This window comes from Panthera leo, chromosome D2 (genome assembly GCF_018350215.1).
Source record: "Panthera leo isolate Ple1 chromosome D2, P.leo_Ple1_pat1.1, whole genome shotgun sequence".
NCBI classification, from domain to species: domain Eukaryota; kingdom Metazoa; phylum Chordata; class Mammalia; order Carnivora; family Felidae; genus Panthera; species Panthera leo.
This window is the reverse complement of record NC_056689.1, coordinates 39,368,283-39,395,773: the sequence shown is the minus strand read 5'-3', so window position 1 is coordinate 39,395,773 and position 27,491 is coordinate 39,368,283. Positions and strand designations below refer to the sequence as shown.

Here is a 27,491-nt window from a genome sequence, read left to right as displayed (position 1 = left end):
TCGGGCAAATGGGGAAAATGAAATCTTTGTGGAACAGGGAGGCTTCCTGACCCCTGGGAAAGGACAACAGGCACTCCAGAGAGTGAAGGATATGCACACAGGCCCCTGGGCACTCAATGTGCTGGAGCAGCCCTCACCTGCAGAACGGATGGATTTGGCACCAAGATGATGAACCCTGAGAGATGAGCCTCAGGGAAAGAAAGTGAGGCTCACCCCCAGCTAAACGTGGCCAAGGGAAGAAGACCTCTCTCCACCCTGACTCAAGTCTTCTGAGGTCACCACCCACCATGTCCTGCTGACGATTCTTGATGGCTGCCAACAGTGACCCCCTGTGGCCACCAGAAGTAATTTCAGGGGTTCCTTAAGGCCAGGGTAAACCTGGGGATGACTCTGCTTTGGGACAAAAGAAAGCCCCCAGGGATTCTTGAGCAATTCAAGAGAAGAGAGAACCCCAAGCAGGATATGAATCAGGCATGTGGAGACTCAGGCTGGCACTATTCTAAGTTGTAAAACCAAAACCATTTGGCACTCAGAACATGAAGAACAGCTCTAACTGGTTACATCCAAAGAGACATTGCATAATTTCCCATCCCATGAGTAGATAGGACAGGCCCTTCTTCTGTGTTATCTTTTCCTTCCAGCCCCACCCCATCTTCAGACCGCACTGCGTCTCCTCAAACCCCTGCAGGTTCTGCCTGTCTCAAGCACACAGCATTTTAGAATCACCCACATGAAACCCAGACTCCAGAGCAGTCTCCTTTCTATGGGCAAAGAGAAGGGAACCAACGTAATTGGACTCCATACTGGGCCTGAGCACACAGTTTCTCCCTCAGTTCTGACCACACCCTGGCAAGGGGGGAGCCAAGCAGAGCACAGATCGTGTGTTAAGGGTCACACCAGAATCACACGGTTCAAGGAGGGAGGAGAGGGGTGAAGAAGAACACAGCTCCAATTTTTGGAAAGTGTATCATTTACCAAGTCATGCTGGCTTGTCTCCAAATCTCTGGGCAGCTAGACATCACCTAACTCCACATGCCTGCAAGTTCACAGTTGAGACATAATTAAATGAATTTCTGCCTGGAATATTCAGAGCTTCTCAGAAGCCAGAGCCTGCTCTGCTATTTGAACTGAACAACTAACTTCGTATTCTAGTGATACTAAAGGAAACAATGCCCTTTTTCCTCTAACTTGGAGAATTTAATTTAGGTGTTTTATCAAAAACTGCTGCTCCCAGGAGATGAATGGCCCACTATAATCTCTCATATTAAATTAATTGAGTGCAGAACGACTTTGCTGGTTTTGAATGACAGGCTCCAGAGTTTAGCGCATCATTCTTCAAGAAAGCCTAAAATAGGGAACCAAAATCAGGGGACCTGAATTATCCTTTCCTCTGTCTTTTGGAGGGTTTTCCATTTTCTGCTGCCACGCTGTACATTAATTAGCAATCAGGCAGCACTTGAGCCAGAGAATCTCCTGTCTCCGTCCCCAAGGAAACACCAGCCCAGCCCATAACGGTCCACCTCATCGTGTCACTACCAGAAGAGAAACGCTCCTGAGTGACACATCCTCCCTCTCCCTTTACCCTCCCAACAAGCCTCAACTCAACACGGATGCCCCTACTGTACAAAACAGAAACTGAGCAACTGAGCACGAACTTGGTCCACAGTCACACGAGCCAGTGGCAGAGCTGGGGCGGGGCTCCCAGTCCAGGGCTCCTCCCCCTCCCACACTAGAGTAGCCTCATGTGACTTCACCTTGTACCTGTTCACCATATTTTCAGTATAAACCTTTGTCCCACCTTCTTGTTTCTCCCCTCTCTTCTTCCGTTCTGAATCTAAATGAATTGTTCTTTAGCTCTTGCCTATCTTCCCTTTCTAGCCTCATTCTCGTCATTGTTCACCAGGAACCCCAGGCTGCAGCTGATTCAGAACATGTGCCGTGCCCTATGCACACGATGATGACCTTGCTTTTGCTCAGTGCTGCTCCCTCTGCTGTGATGCCCTTCCCTGCCTTCTTTACCTCTCCGTTCTTCCCAAACCAAATGCCATTTCCTCCATGGAGGCCTTTCCAAATGCTCTATACACCGCGATCAAGTGGGATGTATTCTGGGATGCAAGGATGGCTCAACAGCGGCAAATCAATAACTCTGACACACCACAGTAACAAAAAGAAGAATAAAAATCACATGATCATCTCAGTAGATGCAGAAAATGCATTTCACAAAACTCAGCATCTTTTCATGATAAACACTCTCAAGAAATTGGGGATAGAAAGAATGTACCTCATAATAAAAGCCATATATGACAAGCCCATAACTAACCTCATAAGCCCCAGTGTGTGGTTGAAAGCTTTTACTCTAAGGTCAGAAGCAAGACAAGAATGCCCACTGTCACCACTTTTATTCACCATAATGCTGGAAGTTCTAGCCAGAATAATTAGGCAAGAAAAAGATAATAAAAGGCATCCAAATCAGAAAGGAAGAAGTAAAACTATCTCTGTTTGCAGGCGGCATGACCTTGCACATAGAAAACCCTAATAATTTTACCCAAAAATTGTTAGAACTAATAAACAAATTAAAATGGCAGGATACAAAATCAACATACAAATGTCAGTTGTGTTTCTATGCACTAACAGTGAATCAGCAAAAAAATAATAATAAAACAACCCCATTTACAATAGCATCAGGGTGCATGAAACAGGCAATAGGGATTAAGGAGGGCACTTGTTGGGATGAGCACTGGGTGTTGTATGTAAGTGATGAGTCACTAAATTCTACACCTGAAACTAATATTACACTATATGTTAACTAACTGGAATTTAAATAAAAGCTTGGAAAGAAAAAAAAAAAGAACAAAATACTAGAAATAAATTTAACCAAGGAGGCAAAAGACCTGTACACTAAAAACTATACAACATTGAAGAAAGAAATTGAAGAAGACACAAACAAATGGAAAGACTTACCTTGTGTTCATAGACTGGAAGAATTAATATTGTTAAAATAAATATACTACTCAAAGCAATGTACAGATTCAAAACAATCCCTATTAAAATTCCAATGGCATTTTTCACAGAAATAGAAAAAATAATCCTGAAATTTGTATGGAACCACAAAAGATTTCAATAGCTAAAGGAATCTTTAGCAAGAAGAACAAAGCCAGAAGTATCTCACTTCATGATTTCAAATTATATTACAAAGCTATGGTAATCAAAACAGTATAGTACTGACACAAAAAGACACAAAGGCCAATGGAAAAGAATGTAGAGTTCACAAATAAACTTATGCATATATACTCAACTAATTTTCAACAAAGGCACTAAGAATCCATAATGGGCAAGGATGGTCTCTTTAATAAAAGGTGCAGGGAAAAGTGGACAGCTACTAGAAAAGAATGAAATTGAACTTTTATCTCACAGCATACACAAAAATCACCTCAAAATGGATTAAAAGCTTAAATGTAAGACCTGAAACTGTAAAACACCTGGAAGAAAACCTAGGAAAAAAGTTCCTTGACATTGGTCTTGGCGATGATATTTTGGATATGACACCAAAGGCAAAATTAAACAGGTGGGATTACATCCATTCGAAAAGCTTCTGCACAGCAAAGGAAGCCATCAACAAAATTAAAAGGCAGCCTGTGGAATAGGCAAAAATCTTTGTAAACCACATATCTAATAAGGGGTTAATATCCAAGATATATAGGAACCCATGCAACTCAATTAGCCAAAACAAATAAGCCAATTTAAAAATAGGCAAAGGACCTGAACAGATATTTTTTCTTCAAAAAGACATTCAGATGGCCACCAGGTACGTGAAAAAGTGCTCAACATCATTAATCACCAGGGAAATGCAAATCAAATGACACAATGAGGTGTCACCTCACACCTGTTAGAATGTGTATTATCCAAAAGACCAGGGGTGCCTAGGTGGCTCAGTTAAGCAGGTGACTTCGTCTCAGGTCATGATCTCATGGTTTGTGAGTTCGAGCCCCGCGTCAGGCTCTGCATTGACCGCTCAGAGCCTGGAGCCTGCTTCAGATTCAGTGTCTCCCTCTCTCTCTGCCCCCCACCCTGCCCTATTCATGCTCTGTCTCTCAAAAAACAAATAAACGGGGACATCTGGCTGGCTCACTCGGTTAAGCGTCCGACTTTGGCTCAGGTCATGATCTCGTAGTTTGTGAGTTCAAGTCCCACATCGGGCTCTGGGCTGACAGCCTGGAGCCTGGACCCTGCTTCGGATTCTGTGTCTCCCTCTCTCTATGCCCTTCCCCAGCACTCACTCTCTCTCAAAAATAAATAAACATTAAAAATAAAAAAAAAATGAATAAACGTTTAAAAAATTAAAGAAAAAAGACAAAAGATACCAAGCATTGGCAAAGATGGGAAGAAACTAGCACCCTCATATACTGCTTGTGGAAATGTAAAACGGTACAGTCACTTTGGAAAACAGTATGGCAGTTACTCTAAATGCTAAACATAGTTACCATATGACCTAGAAATTCCACTCCCAAGAGAACGGAAAAATACGTGCACACAAAAACCCACCAATGTTCACAGCAACATTATTCATAATAGCCAAAAAGTAGAAACAACCCAAAGGTCCATCAGCTAACAAATGGATAAACAACATGGTGGCACATGCCTACATTCAAATTTTATTCAACCACAAAAAGGAATGAAGTACTGACCCAAACTACAACATGGCTGGACTTGAAAGCATGCTGAGTGAAAGAGGTCCGACACAAAAGGCCACGTAACGCATGATTCAATTTATAAGAAATATCTGTAATAGGCGAATGCATAAGGACAGAAATTACATCAGTGGTTTCCAGAGGCATGGCAAGAGAAGGAATAACCAATGTGTACAGAGTTTCTCTTTGCAGTGACGAAATGTTCTGGAACTAATAGTGGTGAAGGCTGCACAACATAGCGAGTATACTAAAAGCCACTGAATTGCACACCTTAGAACGGTGAATTTTATGTCATGTGAATTGTATTTCAATTTTTCTAAGGTCTGTTTGAGGACTCTGGCATGTGGTTGAGAAAAGCTCGAGGACCAGAGGGCTGGCGAGTAGAAGTCACCCCACGTCTCCGCTCTCCCTGCTATGGGCCTGGTTCCAATCATCTCTAATGTGTACCTTGGCAACAGCCGCCTCCTCCCTCTCACTCCCAAGCCCACTTCTGGATGCTTCCCACTGTCCACCTGCATGAACCATGCCTTTTTATTTTCCATAGTTTTTGATGTTTTCACACCTGAACCCAGAGAGACTGCCCCTCCCAGAGTTAGCCAAGTCCCAAAGATACTAAAGGGCTCGTGTGCAAGTGTGCCTTTCATTTGTAAACCAGCCAATCAAAAACCTACATCCCAACCATTTCCTTTATCTAGTTCTTATACTCTGGGTCACTATCCACATGCCCCCATCACCCCAGAGCCAGGTGTCAGGCAACCAGAGACGGCCCCTATGCCCCAGAGACTGCAGAAATTATTCAAGCCCGGCCAATTCTAAACCTGCTTACCCTGCCTGGCCCTCCCTTTCCCAAGCAAACCACAGCGAAGACTCTGGCCCACACTGTCCCCTGGCTCCCACCGCCTCCTGACTGGCCCCAGGCCTTCCCCCACGTAGCCCCGCCCCCTCGAGTAAAAACTGCCTCCTGCAAGATCCACATCTCCACATCTGCATGTGACACCAGACCTGATTCAAACGAACCCCGAGCACATATTGAAACACCACCTTGCAAATCTGGTCCCGCCTTCCCTCTCCCACCTAACTTCTCGCCACCGACAGCCTCCAAGCCTTTTCGCCACCCCCGTACATCTCCACCCTCCTGAGCACCCCACACTCTGGTCACCATGCCTTTACACCTGCTGGGGTCTCCATCTCCTACGCCCTCTCCCTCCTCCACTTGTTTGCCTCAGTTGTTCCTGTGCCCCCCATCAAGCTCCACTCCGTAATGCTGCGTCTGGAAGCCCGCCAGGATCGCCACTCTCTGTTCCAGCAGTACGTGCTACTTTCCCCCTCCAAGCCCGTCGCCTGTGAGTCTGGCCCATGAGTCCCTCCAAGATAAGCACCATGAACCCTCATTTCTGGATGCCTAGGGGTTGGCCAGTGAAGTACTGGTAAATGTAGGGTTTCGTTTTTTTAGTGTAAGAAATCTCCCCCCTAGGCTGAGAGCCCTTACCCTCTGGGTCCTCGGCAGGGCCGCGCGCGTGGGTGGCCCCGACTAAAGGCGTGTGGGCCGCGCGCAAGAGCAAACCGGAAGGAGGACGAGGCACAGACACAAGTGGGAGGAGGGTGGGCGGGGAGGCAGGCCCGAGTACTCACGCTGCTCCTCCCACTCGCGCTCCTCCTTCTCGCTGGCGTGGCTCTGCAGCTGGGCCTGCTTCAGGGTCCAGTAGAGTTCCTTCGCCCTCTGCTCTTCCTGGAGGCGAATCTGCTCCTCTCCCCGCTTCCGCTCCTCTTCCTCTTTCCTCTAAAATATCATGGGGACAGAAGGGCGTGAGGTCACGAGAGAGAAGCGCCCCTGTGCGGCTGAGCAGGGCTGAGCCGATGCGCGGCGGGGCGGGGTGGGCCGGCCCGGGAGGTGGCGGCGGCTCAATTTCCGGTTCTGAAGCATGAAATGGCAACAGTTCGTTAGGCCTAATCCAGGCAGCGGTAAGGATCAAATGGGTAAAAACACATGGAACAATGTGTAGACTCTAAAGCTTTCTGCAAAGAAAAGGGGACGCTGGGCCATCTTGCATTGTGGGGGGAAGGCGTGTAAGTACCCGTCTTCCTGGGGGCCAGTGAAGCAGGATAGGACCATGTCCTAACCTTATGTCCGAATAAGGTATTTCAGAGACAAGCAGGGTTGCCCCACTTCTGCAATTGTTGTCCCTCTTTTAATCTCCAAAAGGGTTGTGTGTGTGTTGTGTGTGTGTGTGTGTGTGTGTGTGTGTGTGTGTGTGTTTTCCTCTACCTTTGGTCAAACGTGCATTATATGCCAAAGGCTCATTTAAAAAACCAGCCAGTCTATGGGGTGCCTGGGTGGCTCAGTCGGTTAAGCATCTGACTTCCACTAGGGTCATGATGTCATAGTTTCTGAGTTCAATCCCCACCTTAGTCTCTGTGCTGACAGCTCAGAGCCTGGAGCCTGCTTTGAAGTCTATGTCTCCCTCTCTCTCTCTCCCCTCCTCTGCTCACGCTCTGTCTCTCTCTGTCTTTCAAAAATAAACATACATACATACATAAATGGAAAAAAAAACACCAAGTCTCAGGGTGCCTGAGGGTGGCTCAGTTGGTTAAGCATATGACTTCAGCTTAGGTCATGATCCCATTGCTTGTGGGTTCGAATCCTGCATCCGGCTCTGTGCTGATAGCTCACAGCTACGAGCCTGGAGCCTGCTCCAGATTCTGTCTCTGTCTCTTTGCCCCTCCCCCTCTCAAGCTGTCTTTGTCCTCTCTCTCTCTCTCTCTCTCTCACATAGACATTAAAAAAAAATTTTTTTTAATACAATAAAAACCGGCAAGTCTCCAAACCACTTCACCCCAACCTACCCCACCCTTCTCCAGTGTCCAGAGGCCACCATTCTCCCTTATTTTGGCTGCTCCTTCGTGTGATTACATCTCCGTCTGCCTAATGCGGCTAATATTTTGATGTATCAATTCTAGGTATTAAACTACTGCCTTTCATTTTTGCTTCATGACTATTTAGCACTAATGTTTCTCACACAGGTACACACCCAAACTTTCCCTCTCTTCATCCTCACAATGTCGACATCGCTCTCTGTGGTGAAATCAATGAGTCAGACTAAATATGGCTCACTGCAAAGCCAGAGTGGGGCGCTGTGATGTTCTTTAGCCTTCTAACACAATCTCTGAAACGTGGGTATATGTCTCACAACCTACAATCTGCCTTTTTCATGGGCAACGGTTTTTTCTTAAAATGATGATTGACAAGTCATTACTTAACTAATAATGGCATCTTATATTTAGTAAAACATGGTAGTATGATGGCTGTTTCTTTCCTGAGTTTATAATTGTTTTATCCTGAAGTTGAATATTGAGTTTTCCCAAACTTCTCTAAGACCTGTGGTAGATCTTTCTCTGTGTTTATTATTTTTTAAAGATTTTTTAAAATGTTTATTTATTTGAGACAGAGAGAGAGAGAGAACACTAGTTGGGGAGGGGCAGAGAGAGAGAGAGGGACAGAGGATCTGAAGCAGGCTCTTTGCTGACAGCAGAGGGCCCAATGCGGGGCTTGAACTCACGAACCGTGAGATCATGACCTGAGCCGAAGCCGGACGCTTATCCAACTGAGCCACCCAGGTGCCCCACTGTGTTTATTATGATAACAGATAAACAGCAGTTACTGTTTTTCCAGGATCATCACTGCCCCCAGATGCCAGCCTCCCTTTTTCTCCCAACTCAACTGGTTGTTACCGGAGTCTCCTGTCTGTCCACCCACCAGGGACTCATTTCTCAGCCCTCCCTGAGTTGAAGCTCTTGTTTCTTTGTTCCTTGTTCTTTTTCTGGCCCCTTCGTCATTTGGCAGCAACAGGACTTCTCAGCTATGGATGCACAGAGAGACACTCACTGAGTCTTAGCTGAAAACATCTATATGCTGCCCTCAGATATAACAGCTCATTTGGCTGAGCATAGAATTTAATTAAAAATCATTTTCCTAAAGCAGAATTTAGAAGACTTTACCTCCTAGCATCCAGTACTGCCACTCGGATTCTCAATCTTCTGCATGAGATATTAATTTTTCTCTTTATCGCTGACATTCTGAACGTAGTTACATGATGTGCCTTGGTGGCGATTTTCTTTCATTGACTGTGCCAGGCACTCAGGTAACTTTCTGCCTGAAGTCTCAGATCTTTCCAGTCTAATATACCTTGGCTTAGAATTTCTTGGATAATTTCTTCTCCTCTCACTGTTTTTCTTTCTAGAACTCCTGTTTGTCAAATGCTGGACTCCTTGACTTGATCCTCTTGGTGCCTTATCATTTCTCTCTTATTTTCCGTCTCCTGTCTTTGCTGTTCTACTTCCTGGTTGATTTCACTGACTTTCTTGTCTAAATCTGCTACTACATTTTTTATTTCAAGCACTGCATTTGTAATCCCCAAGCCCTCCTTCTTATTCTTTGGTCGTTCTTTTTGGCTTCATTGCACCCTGTTCTGGTTTCATCCCTGTTATGAGTGTAATGTTTCATCTCTGAGGATGTTAGAGCTTTTTCTCCCCTATATTCTGATTTAGATCTATTTCCTCTGTTTTTTGTTTTTTATTTTCTTTAAAGTGTGTTTTATGTGATGCTTGTCATTCATGTTGGAGGCTTTCCTCAGATGTCTGATGTTTCCTGGCTGTCTATTCATATTCAAGAGAGAAAATAACTACACAGAGGCTCAGTATATAGACAGGACTTCTTTGAGAGGTGGGCTCCACTCTAGGATGAATGGACAAGGAATCAGCCATTTCGCTGGGGAACGCTCAAGTATCTAGAAGTCCTTTCTCGGAGATTATCCTACCTGAGTGATGTCTGACCACCAGCATACCAGAAGTCTGTGGGGGAGGCAGGCTGCAGGCAGGACAGCCTTTAGACCCTAGCAAGCAGAACCCGTGGCCCACACCTCATATTTCATAGGAACACCATGCTTTGAAATGTCTTCTTTGCAAACATCCCTTCAGGTCCCCCCCAGGAATGGCCACAGAGTCCTCCCAGGATTGGCAGGGGCAGCAGTGGAATCCAGGTAAGGTACTCCAAGTCCAGACCAGCTCCTGCATGACCCCTAGTCTCCATTTCTCCCCCTCGGTGCTCTCTGACCCTTCCTTCATGAAAGGTGTTAACCATATGCCCCATAGGGGCTCCAGGATTCATTTATGGAGTCATCCTGGAGCCTGACAGCCAGGCCATGGTTCCAGGAGGGTGACCTGGCAAGCAGATGAAACCTGCCAGCTAGCATGGTATTTTCTTTTTTTTTTTTTTTAATGTTTATTTTTTTTGAGAGAGAGAATAAGAGAGAAGGAGGGGCAGAGAGAGAGGAGAATTCCAAGCAGGCTCTGCACTGTCAGTACAGAGCCGGATGTGGGGCCTGATCCCGCGAACTGTGAGGTCATGACTTTAGCCAAAATCAAGAGTTGGACGCTTAATTGACTGAGCCACCCAGGTGCCCGCAGCACCATATTTTCATCACAGGATTGCATGCGATTAGGTCACCAGAACAGGGCTAACAGGCTGATTTTATGTGGCTCAAGTTAATAATTTATTATAAACAAAGACACCATGCAGAAATACCTGCGGCCCTGTGCATCCTAGGGGAATCCTGGCTGCAGGTCCCACTGCATGTGTTCAGACCTTTACTGTTTCCCATCTGCCCCTGGCCTGCTCTCGCCACTCTGCCTGACACACTGAGCTCTGGACCCCTGCCAGCGCCCCATCTCCTTCCTCTTGGAGGGAGGGATGTAGCAGCCTGGAAGAAATGGATGAAAATGGGGACATGGGGGTCCAGCCACACCACAGAGAAACTGAGCCAGTCTGAGCTCCCCTCACCATAGTCCCTGGTGCCTCCGGGTCCTGAGCCCGTGTGGATCCAGACCAATACAGCTCACCTACTCACCCTCTTCCTGCAGGCACCCCACTGAACCCCTCCCCACTCCCCCTCCCGGCAACCAAACTCTGGTGAATATTTTCTCATCTGTTCTCTCTTCTCGTCTTCTATCTCCTTGTGCTTTAGAACTTTCTCGGTCCTTTGCTACTATTTTAATGAATCAACAAGAGAAAAAAAAAAAGATAACTGAGTTTTAATCCCTCATTTAATAAAGACAAAGTTTTTTGTTTCTTCTGAAATGGTATAAATTAAGGTTTTTCCACTAATTCAAATCCATTTTTTAATCCTAAAGAATAAAATTTCCACTTCCAAATGAGCCACTCTCAAGAGTTGGGAATTAGGGCTAAAGAAGGCAAGTGGCTTCATGTAGTCACTCACCAAACACAAAGCACCTAGAGGCTCAGGCCGGCATCGGGCTGTGGGCTCTGGGGACACAGCCATGGGCATGACGCACACAGGCCCCACCCTCAGAGCTCACCTTCCAGTGCGTGAAACACACCAGACAAATAAAAATCAGGAAATGCCAGAGAGTAATAAACAGTGTGCAAAGAATTAAAACAGGGTAAGTGACAGAATTTAGGAAGCTACTTCAGGCTGTGTGACCAGAAGCCCTCCTAGGAGGGACAATGTGATCTGATAACCAAACAATAAGGAAGAATATTGGTACGTAAGTACTGGGGAAAAGAAATTTCCGGGCAGAGAAAAACCACACACACAATAGGGCCAGCATTGCAAATGGGTTTGCCATGTTTGAGTACAGAATCATCTACCGTGTTTGAAAGAAGAAAAGTGAAAATGCTATCTTTGATGAGTTCAAGAAGCCATCTGACGTCCCCAGAGGCCTGCTGTTAGCAGCAGGATGCGTGTGCCTGGGCTTCAGGGCAAGTTCAGCTGAAGATACTGGCTGAGAAGCCATCTGCAGAGGGATGAAGTGTCTCAGCCACAGGACCTAATGCTATCCCTGAGAGAAAGAATGCAGATCAAAAGAAAACAACCAGAGATAAATCACAGAGATGAAAGTACAGCATAGGGAATATAGTCAATAAAACCGTAATAATGTTGCATGGTGACGGATGGTGACCACGCTGATCGAGGTGAGCGTTGCGTAATGCATAGAATGGTCAAATCAATATGTTGCACACCTGAAACTAACACTGTACCTCAATTACACTTCAATAATAACAGTCAAAAAGAGCGAGAGGGAGAGAGAACAACCAGAGTGTCTTGGGCCACTCCACCATTTAAAACTTGAGAGAAAGAGCTGGCGCCAGGAAAGGAGGCTGAGAAGGAAGGCCAACAGATAAGCTAAAAACCCAGAAGGGGTGATGTCTGTTGGAGAAGCCAATAGAAGAGAACATTTCAAGTAAAAGGGAGTGGTAAACTGAGCTGCAGGCCCAGAGACATTGAGACAGCGCAGAAGATAAGGACAGAGAAGCGACAAGGGAAGGCGACAAGGGAAGGCGGGTGGTGGCCACAGGATGTGATGGGAGAGCGAAAGTGGCCAAGGTAAGGGGAGGGGAAGGCAGCCATCCAGGCGACTGAGGGGAGGGAGTGGAATGACCGCAGGCAGCCCTTTAAGGACATCTGCAGACAAGCAGAGACAGGGATCAACAGGTGGAGGGGAGTGTGGGGTCAGGAGGGAAATAGCCTCAGGTGAGAAATGCTAGAGTCAAGACCAAAGTCGGCCTGGCTCCAGAGCAGAACAAGCGGGGTTTTAGCTCAAAGCCGTGAAAAAAACTCACCTTCGGCAATCACCAGCATGTCAGCAGAGCAAAAATCAGCCCCACGTGGGCACAGCATTACGGTGTACACAGCAGGTTTCCTGTGCCCCCACAGGGCCCCCCCATCTCTGACCAAGGAGGTCACATCGCCCAACACACAGAGCGCCAGCCAAAATGGCGTCCACCCAGACACTTCAGATCCAGCACCTGCCCACGTCAGGTCTTCCAGGCGGGAAGGTCTTAGGGAAAATACGGTCAGCCAAGACCTGTCAGAGTCAGAGGGGCTTCAGCCTCCTGGTCCTACTTTCTGATACAGACAAGGAGTGAATTGGCTTGCTGGGGTCCCATAGCAAAGTACTACAAACCAGGAGGCTTAAACAACAGACACTTACGAGCTATAGAGGCCATAACTCATCAATTAGAACACCCATTCGTCCGAGATCAAGGCGTGGGCAGGGCTGGTTTCTTCTGAGGCTTCTCTCCTTGCCTTCTAGATGGACCATCTTCTCCCTGTGTCTCCCTGTGTCTTCTCCCTGTCTTCTGTGGGCACACATGTCTGTGTCCAAATTTCCTCTTCTTATAAGGGCACCAGTCATACTGGATTAGGGCCCACCCTGAAGACCTCATCTTAACTTATGACCTTTCTAAAGACCTTACCTCTACATACACTTACATTCTGTGATGGTGGAAGTTAGGCCATTAACATATGAGGCCCATAACAAAGAGTGCACCCCAGAGAAGGGTCATGACTGATGCTTGGCCTGACGTCCTCCAAATTCATCCATGTTGTCACAAATGGCAGGGTTTCCTTCTTTATTAAGACTGAATAATATCCCATCATATATATATATATATATATATATATATATATATATATATTATATATATATACACACATTACATACACATATATATGTACACATATACATTATGTATATATATCACATTTTATTTATCCATTCATTGATCAACAGACACTTAGATTGTGTTTGGTGAAAAGCTACAAAGTTTCAGTGATGCAGGATGAATAAATTCTGGAAATACAATGTACAGCATGGTACCTATAGTTAATATTATACTGTGTACTTGAAATCTGCTAAGAGAGCAGATGTTAAGTGTTCTCACCACACACGAAAACGGTAACCAGGTAAGGTGAGAGATGCGTTCATTATCTTGATTATGGTAATCATTTCACAATGTATGCATACACCAAAACATTGCACATCTCAAATATATACAATTTTTCTTTGTACATTGTAGCTCAGTAAAGGGGGGGGGGGTGATAATTACCAGCAAATAAATAAATACATAAATAAACGGCAGTGCCACTGTTCACTCAATCCTCTGCACCCACGAATGAACAACAACAGACTGGGAGTCGGAAAACAGCTTCCATCTCCAAGGAAAATAACTGGCCACTTACTGTGACAAAGACAAGCTTCTCACAGGGATGGGGACAACAAAAGGAAACATTTTTCACCTACAGATAAAGAGCACTGCATCCTTCCCTCCAGGGTCTTGCTGAAATGACTCACCCCTCACAGCTGAAATTGTCTGAAAAGCTCTCCCTGTTTGGGGCTGCTTTCAGAATCCTTCGTCTCCTCCATGAGCCCCAGTGAAAAGTCTATCTTTAAATTTAGCAGCCACAGGCCAAGGCAGCCAAAAGGCGACTATGAAAACACTCCCTTCCACATTAGGAATGGATGCCTTTTTCTGGCAGGCCCAAAGCCCTCTGAGCCGTCCGGCTTATTCAATCCCCCTTCTCCTGATAACCCATCAGTAACAGCACACCACAGGAGCCCCCAGAGGCCCGGGTCCGCCCCACCCCGATGGAAAATGTCACCGAGACAGATGCTTTTCTGGAAGGCATAGTCGCTTTTGTTGTGTTGGGGAGCAAGCAGTCCTGTCCCCTTCAAGGATCCCCTTCAAGATCCTTCCTGCGGCACTAAGAATCAGACTGACGTGAGACAGATTAACAGGAGGAAATCAGATTTAATAACAGATATACAAGGAAAGCACACGGATATGGAAATTCCAAAGACCATCAGGCAAAATGAGGGATCTGTGTCATCCTGAGCTTAGGAGAGGCGATAGGGGTCTGGAACTTCAAAAGAAAAGAATGCACCTCACAGGGTGATAAAGAGATGAGCAGCTGTTTGGTAATTAGATGTCTGCCCTTCCATACAGATGGGTCACTCAGATAAAATTTATCACTGTTAATAACCCTCATTCTGGAAAACAGCCCCCACTGAGATTCTTCTATGTGGTTGGAGGGAGGGGTGATAGTTTCTCCTGAGACCTCAGGGTCTCAATTGCCTTCAGCTCAAAACAGTCCACATGCCAAAGTGGCACATTCCAGGGGCGGGAGGGCTGTCCCAAACCCTTCAGTTGTTCATCTGGCCCAAATAATACCATCATGCTTTTCGAGATGAGGTACACCAAAAGGGCAGGGCCAGGCCTGTATCATTTATTCCCCCATCGACAGCCCCCAGCACAGAGCCTGGCAGATAGCAGGTGCTCCATAAACACTGACTGGAGAAGCAAGTGAACAAGTGAAGGTAAGACAGGGCTTGTGATGATTGTCGAAAGGCGAAGCGTAAACTATATCATGTCGTCCTGTCGATGCCAGCCTTGTCCAAGAGAAACTCAGATAAAGTCTACAACTTTCTAGAGAAAATTGAAAAGTGGAAAGTGTCCCCACCATTTATATAATCCTTTTGGAAATAAGGTGGGGATAGTTTCTGTAGTCATACAAGATGTCACGAAGGGCCAAAATGAACTACAACCTTAAAGGAGAAAGAAAAAACAAAGAGCGTGGTGGCCTTTCCCATTTCCAGAAAATGGGAAAAAAAATTAAAGGGCAGTCTAACTCTATCAACCCATGCCTGTTCCTTATCAGGAACACTGGCAGGAGGTGGGAGGGGAGGGAGACTAAGACAGAGTGAGAGAGAAGGAGCCTTATTGTCCGTGTTCTGCGGTCTTAAGCAGAGACAGAAGCAGCCAAAAGCAGTTTTATGAGTTAAGAAAGCAGAGAAAATATGCAAATTATATCTGGCCTCCTGATCCCCGTTTTTACTAAAGGAACATTTTCATATGCATTGTAAATTGCATTCCAATGGTGCCAGCCACAACAGAATGGTTTTTAAAAACAGGTTTCCAGCTGTCTGTATCTTCTATTTTGAAGTTCCCTCTTTAACCTGACACAAGATTCTGGGATTTTTTTTCCTCCCCATTTTCTCAAAGGAATTTTCACTATTATCTGTCCTATAAGCAGGAGGATTTCAAGAACCTGCCTGCATCCTCCACACCGGTAGCCGGAAGTGAACCCAGCCAGCCCCCCTCCACCAGCAGGCTTCCCATCCAGCGTCTCCCCTCTCCTCCAGCCCCCACCCCAAATTCCCCTTCTAGAGAACCACATTGGCCCAGACAGCCCAAGCACATTCTCTTCCCCCCAAGCCTACTCTGCCTTCCCAGATCTCCATAGCAACAGGGTGGCACCCTGTCCCTACTCCTCAGCCTGGGGCTCTGATGTCTTTGCTCTTTGGGTTCCCCCCATCCCGGCATCTAACTGATGCCAAGCCTTGCCGATTTCACCTCCATTTCTCTGTGTCCATCCCCCTGAATCTCACCATAGTCACACTCAGCAGTTCCCACTTTGACCACTGGCCTCTCCCTCTCACCATGCCTTCAGCACTTGAATCATAACCATCACCACCAGTTACTCTCACTGAACTTGATCTGGCCATGTCCCTCTGCTTCAAAATCCTCACAGCTCCGCTCTGCCCGCAGGGAACTGTCTGCTTCTTTATGGTAGCACCCAAGGGCTCCACAGCCTACCTTGCCAGATCCCTGTCTGGCTTCCCCCATCACTTTTTCCTCTCCCACCAGCAGACCATTCAGGATTCCACATATCTCCTGTCCATTTCCCATCTCTGCTCACACCCGGATGCGTACAGGTGCTCCATTGAGCTCCATCATAGTCCCCCAGGCATGGTGGGGGCTGAAGGATACTCCCAGAGTTATCTGTTTCTCTCCCCTGGCACCCTCTATGCTTGAGGAGAGGAGGGAGTTTATAACTACCACCATCACTTCCCCCAAACAACCTGCACTCAGGTTCTCAGGGAAAGGGGGAAAAATGTATGAAATTAAACGAACGTTGTTGGCGTATGCCTGAATGCGAGCCTCACGTCAGGTTAGAGTCTTGGTTGTTGAAAGACACAATAAAAATTATCTAAGCCAATCTCTAATCCAGTGCGGAAATCCCTTTGGTGAAACTGATCCGGTTTGTCTATTACCAAGTAACAAACTACCAGAAAACATAATGGCTTAAAACAACAACAATCTTATTTGACCGTGGTTCCATAGGTTAATCCGAGGCATCCGAGGCCAATCATTTGGTTGGGGTCATTCACTGGAAGAACCAAGAAGATTCCACTCACGTGTCTGGTGCCTCAGTGCTCCCCCACACAGCCCCTTTCTCTCTGCCTGGCTTGCCTGGGTTTCCTTACAGAGTGATGGGCTAAGGTCATAGGGCTTCTCATGGGGGCAGCTTCCAAAAGTGAGCATCGCAAGAGGGGCCGAAGCTACAAATCTCCTGTATCCTGTCCCCAAATGTTACACAGAGTCATTTCTACTGCACTCTACCGATCAAAGCTAGTCACAAGGCCAGAGCAGACTCAAGGGAAGAGCAGTCTCAAAGAGAGACATGGCAAAGAACTTGCCACCGGCCATATTTAATCCACCACAGAAACTTTTCAGATACCATTTCAGCCCATGGTAAGCGGTTCCTGCAATGAAGATCTCATCACAATACAAGGGTAGCTCACTTACAGACAGCTCTGACAGGAAATATCCTAGTTCATAAACCTGGCCCTTCCCACTCCAGAGTCCATGTGCTGGTGTTCCTGTCAGACATTGCCCTGATGAGCCCCACCAGGGCCTCACAGATACAACCTGCAAGTCTGAGGCTTTTCAAAATCAGATATGCCAAATCAGAATCCGAATGTGAGTACTGACGTGTAAACATTCACATTCAGCAAGTTAATTCTTAAAACAAAAGCAGACATATAATTACCATGGCCTTCTTGGGAAATAACACCAAAAGTCTGCGTTTGGGTTCCTTAGTGAACCTCATGGCTTTACCGAGCCCTCCATGAACGTCCACACAGAGCGCCCCACAACGTATCACCTCTCTCTCTCTCTCACTGAAGTTCTCAAGGAGGAGTTCAACCCGAAAATCTCTGAGAACTCATTCCCTCTGGAATCTCCTTGTGAAATAAATGAACCCCAGGACCCCAGCTCCAAGGAGCCACCCTCCCAGTATCTGGGACTCAGCCCACCTCTGGGAAGGAGGGGGGCCAGAGACTAGAACATGTGATTCTTGCTGTTAGAGATACACAGAAAGTGTTGGTTTTCTTCCCCAGCAGACTTGAACAACCATAAGCAAAATCCAACGATACAAACTGAACATCTCTCCACTATGGATTGACTGGATTATGGATACTATCATGGAATTACTGTTCATTTCAACAGGTGCGATCAGGATTGTCCTGGCTACCCAGGGGCAAAGGTACTCAGTCGTGGGAGAGGCACGCTGAAGTACATAGTGTGTGATCAGCAGTCAGCAGACTAAGGCTCCCAGATCTGCCCCCTGTTATTTAAAATAAAGTCTTGTTAAAGGACAGTCACCCCCATTTGCTTACATATTGTCTGTAGCCGTGTTTGTGCTACAATGGCCTGGTTGAGGAGTTGTGACAGAGACGGTGTGGCCGACAAAGCCTAAAATATTAGCTATCTGCACCTAAAATATTAGCTATCTGCACCTTTAGGCCGACAAAGCCTAAAATATTAGCTATCTGCCCCTTTACCGAAAATAGTTTGCTAACCCCTGGGCTGGAGGATATGATGTCTACAGCTTCCATTCAAATTGTTTAGCGAAACAATTTAGCAGTAGCAACAAAAATGTACATACGTAGATATGTGTGTGTATATATACGTCTGCGTATAGATAGACGCAGATATAGAGGAAGAGGAGGAAAGAGAATGAAAATTGGACAAGGCATCAATAACTGGTGAATTTCAGGGGAGAACACACGAACATTTGTTTTTTTCTCTCATTGTTGCTGCAAGTCTGAAATTGCTTTTAAATCGTATGTTTTGAGAGTAAATGAATCTCCTAAAAATGTATATATTATGCAAGGGAAAATTAAATATGATCAATACCAATGTAAATATATAAGCAGCAATTGCAATAGGTTTTAAAGTAATGAGAACAATCTTCACGATAGCAACAAAAAATATTCAACCTAAGGTTTACGTAGAAAAGAAACGTGGAGCATTTAAATAAAACAATAAACTTCGCCCAGTTCCAAAAGACGGAGGCACCATGCGTATATATAAGTTATTGTGCATGTTTGGGATTGGGTGGATGGTGCATAGAGAGGTGTTTCAAAAATTTTTATCAAAGACAAAAAGAAGCTTTGAGTAACAGGAAGAATACACCACACCCTGAAAAAGAAGACTGAACGAGAAATACATCTCTAACGAGGATGTAATTCCAATGAAAATCACCGTGTGTTTTTTTGTTGTTTCGGGGAGGAGGACGGCGACATGATGATTCAGATGTATCTCTAGTGGGCCAAGAATGACTAAAATTAGCCAAGGACATTTGGAAAATGAAGAGCAAGGATAGGTTCTTCCCTGATAGCAGATGTTAAACTTCATTTTAAATGCGACAATAATTAAATAAGCGAATCTGGTTCAGGAATAATCAATGAAGAAGAACCCATGAAGAGATCCAAAGGTAGGTAAGAAGAATCAAGGCAGCGAGTGCACTAAGAGAAGGGAGATGATATAATAAATGATGATGGGACAATTTGCTAACTATTTGGAAGAAAAACAAAGTTATAGCCCTATATCATACCACACTCTAAGGTGGAGGGAAATTGGGGCGCCTGGGTGGCTCAGCCGGTTAAGCGTCTGACTTTGGCTTAGCTCATGATCTCGCGGTTTGTGGGTTCAAGCTCCGCGTCGGGCTCTGTGCTGACAGCTCAGAGCCTGGAGCCTGCTTCTGATTCTGTCTCCCTCTCTCTCTCTGCCCCTCCCCCGCTCAAGTTCTGTCTCTGTCTCTGAGAAATGAACAAACCTTAAAAGAAAAAAATTGAAGTGGAGGGAAATTAAGTGCAAAGAAATAAAATCATGAAAGACATAGAAAACAACGTAGATTAGTGTTTTATAAGCTTGTAGTGGCACAGATCTTTCTTAGCATGTAACAATAATTTTTAAAAGATTGATATAGGGGCGCCTGGGTGGCTCAGTCAGTTGAGTGTCTGGCTTCGGCTCAGGTCACGATCTCGCGGTTTATGAGTTCGAGCCCCACATCGGACTCTGTGCTGACGGCTCAGAGCCTGGAGCCTGCTTCGGATTCTGTGTCTCCCTCTCTCTGTACTCCTTCCCCACTCGTGCTCTCTCTCTCTCTCTCTCAAAAATAAATAAACATTTTAAAAAAAGATTGATATAGTTGGCTAATAAAACTTGTAATCTTTTGTACGTCCGAAAGCACTATAACCACAATTAAGAAAAAATAACACTGAGAAGAATATTTGCAACATAAATGATCTTAAGGGGCCATTGTTCTATCTAATCATTATAGGAAAAAATACTTTTAAAATGTTTAAATGTGCACATTCCATGAATATACAACTTATAAAATAATATCATTAATAGGATTCAGCAGATTATTATTTTCTTCTTTTCACTTATATGTATTTTTGAGTTTTCTACCCTCACCCCCAAAATGTGTTATTCCTGTAGGGGGAAAAAAACGCAAAATAGGGACCAGGAAAAAAAATTTTTTTCAGGCAATCTTAACTTCTTACTAGAGCAGTGTAAATCTCCTTTACCAGCACTGAACTTTCCCAGCATGAATAGGTATGCAAGGTTCCCAACAATTTTCTGTCCGGGGCCAGAAAATGTGCATTTTTCATCTCCTTACATCCTCCAAAAATCTCAAATTGGGTGTTGTTATTACCCTAATATTATAAACAAGAACGTGAAGGCTCAGAGAAGTTCAGCAAGCTTCCCAAGGTCACGCAGCACTAACAAGTAGAACTGGAACTGGATGCCAGGCTGGTCTGACCACAAACTCAACACTTTCTAGGTCCCTTTGCAGGACCCTTCATTTGGGAGGCAGAAGGTCTGAGTTCTGATCCTGGCTCAGTCCCCAGCTACTTGTCCTTGGCAAATCTCTTCCTCTGTCTAACCCTCAGTTTCCTCATCTGTCCAGTGAGAAGTGAATTGGCCCAACTGGTGTGTCAAATTCCTTCCTGCTCAGACATGTGAGATTTCTGCTCAGGGCCAACCAATGCTCAAACCAGAGGTGGGCGCCAGTAGCCTGGGAGCCTGCATAGGTGGCCACACACACGTTCCATGCACGGCCTCACCTTGAATTCCTCGTGGATGCGCTCCTCCAAGACTTTGGCAGCCTTACGGTCTTCCGTCTCCACTTTCCACTTCTCCGCCAGGATCCGGGCTTTCTCATTGGCCAGCGCATCCCGAAACTTCTTGGTGATTTCTGCCTCCTTCTGTCTCCTTCCAATAAAACACCAGCAGATATAAGCTCATGCAGGAGACTGAAGGACCACGTAACCACAGAGCTTCAAATAAAAACTATGAGCAACATTTCTGGGTCCATCAGAATGACAACTATCTAAGGTCAGCAAAACTCAATGTTGCCAAGTTGGAGAGAAACAGTCACCCTCCTGTAAGGGAGTGTAAATCAACAGAAGTGTCAGGAAGCCAGGGATAAAAAAAAAAAAAAAAAAAAAAAGACTCAGAAATCCTATATCTCACTCAAGTTTACAAAGATGTAGGTAGAAGATGTTCATCAGAGAATTTTTATAACATAACAAATGGCGAACAACCTAAATGTCCATCAACAGGGCCAATAAATTGGGTTTCTCATGTAATAGGATACTATATAGTAGTCTTAAATAACACTGTGAATCTATATTAATCAATTTATCAAGGTGTGAATAAAGCAGTTTATAAAGCACGTGCTGCCTAAATGCTCACCGTGATTATCTCAGGCGGTGGGCGTTGAGTTGTTGTTACAATTTTACAACTAAAATATTGTTATTAAGGGGCGCCTGGGTGACTCAGTTGGTTAAGCGTCTGCTTTCGGCTCCGGTCACGATCTCACGGTTCGTGAGTTCGAGCCCCACACCGGGCTCTCTACTGTGTGCACAGAGCCCGCTTCAGATCCTCTGACCCCCTCTCTCTCTGCCCTCCCCCGCTTGTGCTTGTGTGCGCTCTCTCTCTCTCTCTCTCAAAAATAAGTACATACATACATTAAATAAATGAATGAATAAATAAATACTTAAAAAATAAAATAAAATATTGTCACTTATTTTATGGGGGGGTAGGGGAATGTTGAAGTCAACTTCATACGGATTTCCGATAAAAAAAAAAAGGTAAAAAAGTTGTTTATGAAAGAAGTCTGACTCCAAATCTCACTGGGGGCTCAACTATGCACCTTGTGTGAGAAAGGCAGGTACGGTGAAGAGGAACAAGCAGCCACAAAGGTGAACCCAAACTCCTCTGCTGTCCCAGGGACAGCTCCGCGAGGAATAGAGGAAAAGCATGCCATCTGTATCATCGCAGTGAATCCAATCTATGTCCAGACGGAAAGGGTGTTGTTATGCCCGCACCACAGATGTGAAAACTGAGACCCCAGATCAGCTTACAAGTAACTGGTGGAGCCGGGATTTGAACCCACCAGACCTACCTGATGGAAGACTGGTGCTTTGGTCCCCTAATCTTAGCTGAGCTAAGAAAACGGCCAGCCAGCTGCCTGGCACCTCCCCCCTCCCACCCACAACCTAGCGTCCTGCGGCTTGGACCCACCGTAGGCTCTGTGTTCAGACCCGACCCGGTACCCGTCTGCACCTCTCACCAGAGCTCCTCGGCCTCCCTCTGTGCCTGCAGCCGCGCCCTCTCCGCAATCAGCTCCTCAGAGATCTCTTCATAGGGCTTGTCGCCAGGGCCTTCTCCCATGATCCAGACCCAGACTTCACCATCTGCCCCCAGGAGCCACTGGATGTGCTTGTCACTCGCTGCCTCACAGCAGAAGGAGGCACCAGGAAGGAAGAAGAAACAGGTCTGAGTCCCAATTAGTACAGGAGGAGCTAGGTTGGCCGAAGGAGCACAACCTTCACACCTCTCTACAGAGCAGTGTCATCGACAAAGGCATTCCAGAGAGACACCGGCCGGCCCGAGTGCAATGCCACCTCCCTCTCTCCCTCCCTCCCCTTCACGGCTGCCAAAGCCGGTGCCCAAGGCTGGAACTGGTGTTGGAGGCCGAGCCCCTCTGAGATCTTCAGCAGACAGTGCACCAGTCCTTCCTCTCTCTCCCTCCCGTCCACTGGCTGGAAACGGGGAACGGAGATAGTGTTGCAAGATGAAGACGCTAGGCCCCTGACCCACATCAGCCTGTAACGTGAGGAAGAAATAAACCCGTGTTGTTTTAAGCCACTGAGATTTCTCGGTTTGCCGGCGGCAACAGACCCCAACGATTCCCGTGACTAAAATGCAAATCTGTCCCCAAAGCGGGGTAGTGCTGACACAGAAATGTAAACTATGTAATGCCATTGCCTTAGCAGGTTGCTGGCATTCAGCAGCAGGCTGAATGGATGGCCAGAGATCCATGCTATGCAAGGGCAAAACACTTGATCAAATTGTCAGATGCTGTAACTGGAAAGGCAGACCCTCGTACCTTCTGACCTTGCCACTCTAAGGAAGACGCTAGAAAACAGAACATTGAGAGTGGGTGTTGGTTGCTAGCAGCTGTGTTCAGCAAGGTGTTAAGAGAAAGAAAGGAATTCAAGAAAGGATTGAGTGCTTAGCAAATCAAAATGAAAGAAAATAGAGAGAATATAGAAATTTGGGACTTTGTAGGATTGGAAAAGCCACCTCTTTCTAGGGCCCAAATTACAAGAGATGGGATTTTTTTTTTTTTTTAAGTTTTGCATGACAGAGCCTAATAAAACTTCTAAGGTGAATAAAGTGATCTAAGGTACAGGTGGCCATGAGAATGTGCTCCGCAGACATCCAACTACAGACAGCATAACTGAGCAAACAGTACAGTCCCTGTGCTCTTGTGTTTGCCCATGGCCGTGCTTCCCAGAGGTGGCCCCAGTCTTTGACTCAGCATGGTGGGCCCATTCCTAGGGGACACCAGACCCTTCGGATGGGCAGCTTCCATGAGGCCTGGACAAGCTTCCCTTGGGCTGCATGGCTGCCTAGAACACCTCGTCCCCTCATCTGCCTTCCCTGCCTCCTTCACTCAAGGTCAGACTTGTGCTGCAGGGTGATGGCTCTCCCACACTCCTCCAGCACTCTTCCCCTTTCCCCCCACAGGCGTTTCCTGAATAAAACCCTTGTGTGTGTAACCCCATCCCTGTCTCTAACTCCTCGGAGGAGCCAGGCTAACACAAGCGCATGAAGAGTGCAATCCTTCCCACTTTTCAAAGAGCCTAAGATAGATGCCCTTCGGTTGCAAGTAGAGGTATAGGGGAAAAGAGGCAGAGAATTACAGCCAGCTTACAAAATATGTCTAGAAAAGAATTTTAGATGTTGTTCCCGGGACATGGAAGCAAACAGATCAGAAGCCTACTAAGTTTTTGAGCCTGAACTAAAACAAAAAAGCCTTCAATTATTCAAGACTTCAGCAACCTTTGGGTACCCAACCTCCATGAATGAATGGGAGGCAGATTTCAAAGGGTATCCTGATCCAAGGAGGGCGTGGTCCTCAACCCTCATTCAGATGAAGCCAAGGGGGACAATGAACAAGGAGGAGCCTCCTCTAGGGCACAGTCCTACCCTCATTCAAGGCTGTCCCCTCACTGCCAGGACAGGAGAACTTCACAGTGCCTGACTAGCAGGACTTCAGGAATGCTATCAACTAGTGACTGAGTGAGGCTCACATTCTCTTCTTTTCCATAGTGGACCTGCTCTACTGCTGTGCACTGTGTCATATGGGGTGGGGGTGGGGGTGGGGTTGTTTAGGTAACATGTCTTTTCAGCCACATCCAGACATTCTAGAGATTAATGCAGAATCCATGCACACTGTGGACTTTGGGCTGGATGCAGTGACTGCCTGCGACTTGAGGGTGTCCCCGTTAAGGAGATGGTGAGTGTATTTACATGGAAGAGGAGAACACAACGTGTGAGGGACCAGAATGACAAACTATGACAACGGCCGTGCTGTCTGGCACCCTATTTCCCTTCCCTGAACCCACCAGATGACTACTTTTCTCAGCTCCCCTTCAGCTCCATGTGGCCATGTGAAGGAATTCTAGTCTATGAATGTCAGGGGATCTGATTTGTATGCTCTCAGGCTGTGGCTTTTGCAACTGGTATGTCTTTTCCTCGTTGTCTCTCATCCACCCATTTCATCCAAGATGGTGGCATCACGAGAAAAAAGCAGCCTGATCCACGAGTCCATGTTTGAAAGCCAATGACACAGAAGAGTTACCTCATCCACATCAAGAAATAAAGCTTCCTCACTTAATTCGCTGAAATTTCAGCGTTTATCTATTACCGAGGGCAGCATTAATTCCCTGGTACAGGAGGGCACTGTCATTTTTCTGCACGTTGAAAGAAATATTGTAATAGAGAAACACAGGCTTAATTATGACTGGTAGAAACAGGGAGGCAACCGCTATTAAAATTATAAATCTTCTTAAATTTTTTTTAATGTTTATTTATTTGGGGGAGAGAGAGAGAGAGAGCGTGAGCATGGGCAGGGCAGAGAGAGAAGGAGACACAGAATCCGAAGCAGGCTCCAGGCTCTGAGCTGTTGGCACAGAGCCCGAAGCGGGGCTCAAACTCACAAACTGTGAGATCATGACCTGAGCCGAAGTCCGACGCCTAACCAACTGCGCCACTCAGGCGCCCCATACATCTTCTAAATTAATAGTGGGGGGAAATAAATGACAAGAGGCCTACCGATCTTACGAAAATATGTAAAGGGACAAGAGAAAACAACAAAAACTATGCAGCTGTTACAGCAGGCACCGTCAGTTCCTGACCACCGCCCACCCCACCCCCACCTTCCTCCCTGCATCAGAAAACCCCGATCTGCTCAGGGTGTTACAGACATCTCTCAGCTTTGGGAGAGGCATGTTTCTACGCCGGCCTCAAAGGGCAAGTAAAACTGGAGAGCGATCGATCTAGAAGAGAGCAAATGTCCCTGTCTCTGGCAAAGTGGACGTAAGTGGAAGTCTGAGCAAAGGGCTTTCCCCCTCGGAACAAAAGGGGAAGACTCCTTGGAAGAAACCCCTTCACCCTTTCCTCCCTCCTCCTCCCTGGAATGAAGAGGTGAGGCCAGGGACAGCTGGAAGACTTTTGTCTCTAGGAGGAAGAAAGCCACAAGCTAAGGGCAAGCAAGGAGAAAGAGAGGATTCGGGGCCTTCATGATTCTGTTGAGCAGATACACCAATACTAACCCGTGCAGCACATCTCCAGCCTGGCCACTGCAGGCAAGTAAGGAACTTCAAAGAATACAGTTCTATCATTATCAAATGAAATGTGACCATATAAACAAGAAATAGTTATTTAATGAAGCAACTATTTGCTAGGTGCTCCATTAGGTAAAGTCAAGCACATGATTAACTGATATAGGTAACAAACACAAAATAACACTGAAACCCTAAACCCTAAGTATGTTTGTTAACACAAAAAACATGAACAGAATTCCCCTGCTGAAAATCTGAGGCTTCCAGACGTGGTCAAAAAATAAAATCTAGGGGCAGCTGGATGGCTTAGTCGGTTTAGCATCTGACTCTTGATCTCAGCTCAGGTCTGGATCTCAGGGTCATGAGTTCAAGCCCCACGTTGAGCTGCACGCTGGGCATGAAGTCTACTTAAAAAAATAATAACAATATAAAAAGAATAAAAGAATAAAATCTAACTGTGGATTATTTAAATAAAACATACATTTTTTTTACAAGAAAAAGGTTAAAAATAAAGAGCTAGCTAACAATAGACTGTGAAAAGGTGAGCAAAAAGAAAGCAAGAGTGGCAATGTCAAACAAAGCAAATTCAAGGACAACTGTGTTCAACAAGACAAAGAAGAATACTGTGTGGTAATAAAAGATGCACTCCACAGAGAAGATGTAACAGTCATAAAACTTGACACAATATGTGATACAGCAGACAACTTGCATCAAACAAAATTCCTAACTTTTTAAATTTTTAAAAAAAAATTTTTAATCTTTATTTTTTTTTTTTTTTTTAATTTATTTTTGAGACAGAGAGAGACAGAGCATGAACGGGGGAGGGGCAGAGAGAGAGGGAGACACAGAATTGGAAGCAGTCTCCAGGCTCTGAGCCATCAACCCAGAGCCCGATGCGGGGCTCGAACTCACAGACCGCGAGATCGTGACCCGAGCTGAAGTCGGAGGCTTAACCGACTGAGCCACCCAGGAGCCCCATAATCTTTATTTTTGAGAAAGAGACAGAGTGTGAGCAGGAGGAGGAACAGAGAGAGAGAGGGAGACACAGAATCCAAAGCAGGGTCCAGGCTCCGAGGTGTCAGCACAGAGCCCGACATGGGGCTGGAACCCACAAACTGTAAGATCATGACCTGAGCCGAAGTTGGATGCCCAACCGACTGAGCCACCCAGGCACTCCCTAACTTTTTAAATTTTTAAAAAATATGTATTTATTTTGAGAGACAGAGATAGAGAGCACGTTGGGGAGGGGCAGAGAGAGAGGGAGACAGAATCCCCAGCAGGATCTCCACCGTCATTGCAGAGCCCGTCGCAGGGCTCAAACTCACAAACCTCGAGTTCATGACCTGAGCCAAAATCAAGAGTTGGACACTCAACCCACTGACCCACCCTGGTGCCCTCAGAAAACTCCTAACAAGGCAAGAAGAATTTGAAAATGTATATATATGATGCAAGTTTTACTACATTTATTTCAGAAGTTGATGGATCAAATAGATTTTTTTAATTATTTAAATATTTAAAAATTTTTTAATTATTTAAAAATAATATAGAGGATTTGAATAATGTGTCAACAAAATTTTAGTTAATAATTACAGAACTTTATTCCTTAGCTTTTGACATTATACTTTTTTCCTTTTGAGCTTGAAAATATGAGGAGAACTTTATAGGCCATAATCT

General features: G+C 45.7%; 1 protein-coding gene across 2 annotated transcripts in view; it reads right to left on the bottom strand.

Annotated features, from left to right (window-relative positions):
- The window catches only part of SH2D4B (SH2 domain containing 4B), a 60,461-nt gene extending 37,928 nt beyond the window's left edge, over positions 1-22,533 (bottom strand). Inside the window, exons 1-3 of one of the 2 annotated variants that reach the window (XM_042908047.1) lie at positions 22,256-22,533; positions 20,745-20,892; positions 6,321-6,468 (exon numbers count right to left, since the gene is read on the bottom strand). In XM_042908047.1, coding sequence (XP_042763981.1) covers positions 6,321-6,468; positions 20,745-20,892; positions 22,256-22,356 — 397 coding nt within the window. In that variant the 5' untranslated portion in view covers positions 22,357-22,533. The remainder of the gene's footprint in view (positions 1-6,320; positions 6,469-20,744; positions 20,893-22,255) is intronic. The other variant, XM_042908045.1, reaches the window with a different exon arrangement.
- Positions 22,534-27,491: the final 4,958 nt, after the last annotated feature.